At 40.0% G+C, this 3,234-nt stretch overlaps 1 protein-coding gene across 1 annotated transcript in view; it reads left to right on the top strand.

The window, feature by feature from the left end:
* Positions 1–3,234, top strand: part of LOC128876611 (uncharacterized) — an 86,723-nt gene that overhangs the window by 52,159 nt on the left and 31,330 nt on the right. Inside the window, exon 3 of the mRNA XM_054123108.1 lies at positions 3,044–3,125. Coding sequence (XP_053979083.1) covers positions 3,044–3,125 — 82 coding nt within the window. The remainder of the gene's footprint in view (positions 1–3,043; positions 3,126–3,234) is intronic.

Here is a 3,234-nt window from a genome sequence, read left to right as displayed (position 1 = left end):
CGCACCGACTGGGCCCCGATCTTGGGAACAAGACGTAATCAGGGCGCCTTTCGTCCCACGCTCACCCCCGTCGCGGTGTCTTCCCCCACAGCCTCGAAACTAGGGGTAGTTGGTCGCCAGGTGACTCACGGAAGGCCCAACGCGCTCGTAGGTTTTTTCGAATTTATGGCATGGCCGGCCACCGAGCCTCGGAACCATGCGGAATTCTAAAGACCTCGAAACGGTCACATCTGGCTTGATATTGACGGCAATCAGGTACAAACCGAAAGCTACATATTTCGCGAGCATGTCATAAACTATTGTTGGCCCTCTGTTCAGTTCTCCGCGTCGCTCGAGGAAGAATATCGACGACCTATCGGTAAAAATTGCTTTGGTATGCGCGTATTCGATTAGAGTAAAAAAAAAAGAATCCATTTAATATTCGTCGCTCAAGAGGTCAACAATTTTTATGTCACCATAATAAGTTTCTCGATGTAGCGAGTACTTAAAGAGAACTTTTACAAAGGAGCCTAAATTCTGCCGACACTCGAGTTCTATCCGGAACACTATGTTAAGAAGTCTTTGGTACCTGTATGAGGTCATTATAATCTCCCATCTTAGGGGAAAACCACTCGCATGAAAATTACTCACGTGAAAACTAAATTATTCACCCTCGATGTGGAAGAGATACGAGGGTGACCAGTTGAGAACCTCCGCGTTGGTGAAGTCTTTGAGAATAAGACAAAGCAAGACAGAGATACTCGGGGAAACGGATAGGAAGGCAGATAGGCGCGGAGTGACAGAGACAGATGGATAGAATGGCCAGCAGCGTGCCAGACGAGCTTCGATTTGCATACCGGTTACAAGATTGGCTCTTGACCTGCCTATCGTCTGAAGTTATTTACTCGCAATGTTGCGACGAAGGTCAAGTGAACTATTCTCAGAGTATCCGGCGTTAAAAACGGAAGGAACGGATACGAGCACGAGATAATTATCAGGTCGGTCAAAATATCGATCCTTACTACTAGTCACTTCTGAAAGTCTCGATGTATTTCGTAAGCCGGTTCTATCAGCCGTAGTAGCTGGAGGAAGAGAGTTGTAAATATAGGTCAGCGTGTGTTTGACTTTTGAACTATCCCCCTCGTTACTATACAGCATTATGTGGAATACACGACGTCTAATAGCTTCTTACTGGTTTATTTGCGCTTTTGCGGGACGCTTCGGAGCAAGAAAGTATCCCGGAGAGAATGAGATCATTCGGTTCCTTTAATAAGAAATTGTAAGATCGTTCGTGTCTTTCCTTTTGCTCTTTGTCAATTAATAACAATAATGAGACGAGTGGATTATAAATAGTAGCAAGACAAAACGTTAATTGATTTACGAAGACATTTGATTCGACCTCTCCATCAGCTGGGACAGTGCTTCTCAGCAGGTGTGTCGCAACGAAATCGTGCAAGTGTCGCGAAAAATTTTTAATACATTCACGTCGTTTTTTAGACGGTAGATACGTTCCTCGGAAATTGATATAAAAAGAAACGTTGTAAAAAAAGAAACATAGATGATCGGTTGACAGGTTTGTGACCACTTGGCGTATCTGAGTTCAAAAATTCAATAATTGTCTTAACCCTTAAATGGACGATTTTTGTTTCACGTTTGCCGAAAAGTTTTCTTCGAAGTGACATTTCACATTAACTTATTTTCAATGCATAAAAATATTGGATAGTGCCAACATTAAAAAAAAGTACAAAATTCGTTCAGAAATAAGAACTAGTTGTCAAAATTACAAAAAAATAAAAGAAGGTCAATTTTATCTGTGATGTTTAGTATGTTGTTTATAACAACGTTGTCCATTTAAGGGTTAAACTAAATGACCATGACTGTGGCTTGAAGTAGGATCTTATTTGGTATCTCAACAAATTAAGAAGATTGTGGAACTTGGAAAAAAAAATTTTATAATTAAAAATATTCTATTACTTGCGATCAGAATACCTTTTAAAATTAAAAAGTACATCGCGTTAAAGCGAGACAGTATATTTGTACATTAAAATCAATTTTCCGATAAAAGTTGCTTTGGTTTGCGCGTATTCGATTAGAGTAAAAAAAAAGAAGAATCCATTTAATATTCGTCGCTCAAGAGGTCAACAATTTTTATGTCACCATAACAAGTTTTCTCAATGTAGCGAGTACTTGAAGAGAACTTTTTAATCTACTTCTATAGCTACTTCCATAGCTAGGTTTCCGAAATATTGCTCAATAAGTCGACAGAATTATCAAAGTCACTTCGGAGTGACGGTATAAACTTGATAGTTTTATAACTAGACATTTCAAACCACTCACGAACTACAGTTGTTTCGCCCACTTTATGGGACAAAACACGCCTCTGATGGAGATTACGCGGGAGAAGCTGCGCCGAGTTTCCGAAGTCAGCGATTCTCTACTCTACGGCTATCTATCGTGAGATACAACTTCAATTATGACGACCGCTCCCCTTTAGGAGGAGTAGACAATGAAATCGCACCCAGCGTAAGATCCCCTTTGGGAATTAATTCTGCGGAAATTAATGCGAGTCCTGACTTTTTACTTTTACAGAATATCAATACGTATCTCGAAGACTGTTAAAACATCTATTTATCTGTTATATATATTACGTGTAAAAATTAATTCCGTGCCTGCACTTTATGTTCAATGACTATAGATAAGGTAGAAATACTTACTTGCCAGAAATCCATCTCTAATGTGAATTTTTATGGGTAGATAACCTAAGGTTCAACCTGACGAAGATTAGAATATTATCTATATGTTCGAAGTTCGATAGTTCAAATAGTAGTTCGAAGTTCAAACAATTTTGTGTACTTGATAATTATAATAATTGTAGGAGTATAATAACAAGCAAAATTTCATGGATACTAAAGTTCGCATAGACGCAGCGCGACGGTCATCAGGTTGAGAATTAGGTTGCACGTATAGAACCTATAGATACTGTTGAAAACGTCGGTTGCGACTCTCGCACCGCGCATCCGTTTATTATAAACCATAACTCAACAGCAATTATTTTCTGCCGTAGTTCAGTTCGGCAACCGCATCGGACGAAGGCGGCACCGCCTTCAGCAGATGGAGGCAGTTGGGAAGCGACGTGATACGAGATGGTAAGTTTTATTACCGTTGCCATTTAGAACCAACTTAAACGTGGCGAGACTAATTAATGATCGCCACGTGGAAAATATTCTATAAATATCGAAAACCCGGTAGCGAGTC

The sequence above is a fragment of the Hylaeus volcanicus genome, chromosome 1 (genome assembly GCF_026283585.1).
Source record: "Hylaeus volcanicus isolate JK05 chromosome 1, UHH_iyHylVolc1.0_haploid, whole genome shotgun sequence".
NCBI classification, from domain to species: Eukaryota; Metazoa; Arthropoda; class Insecta; order Hymenoptera; family Colletidae; genus Hylaeus; species Hylaeus volcanicus.
The sequence above is the reverse complement of the archived record's forward strand: the minus strand, read 5'-3'. Positions and strand labels throughout refer to the sequence as shown.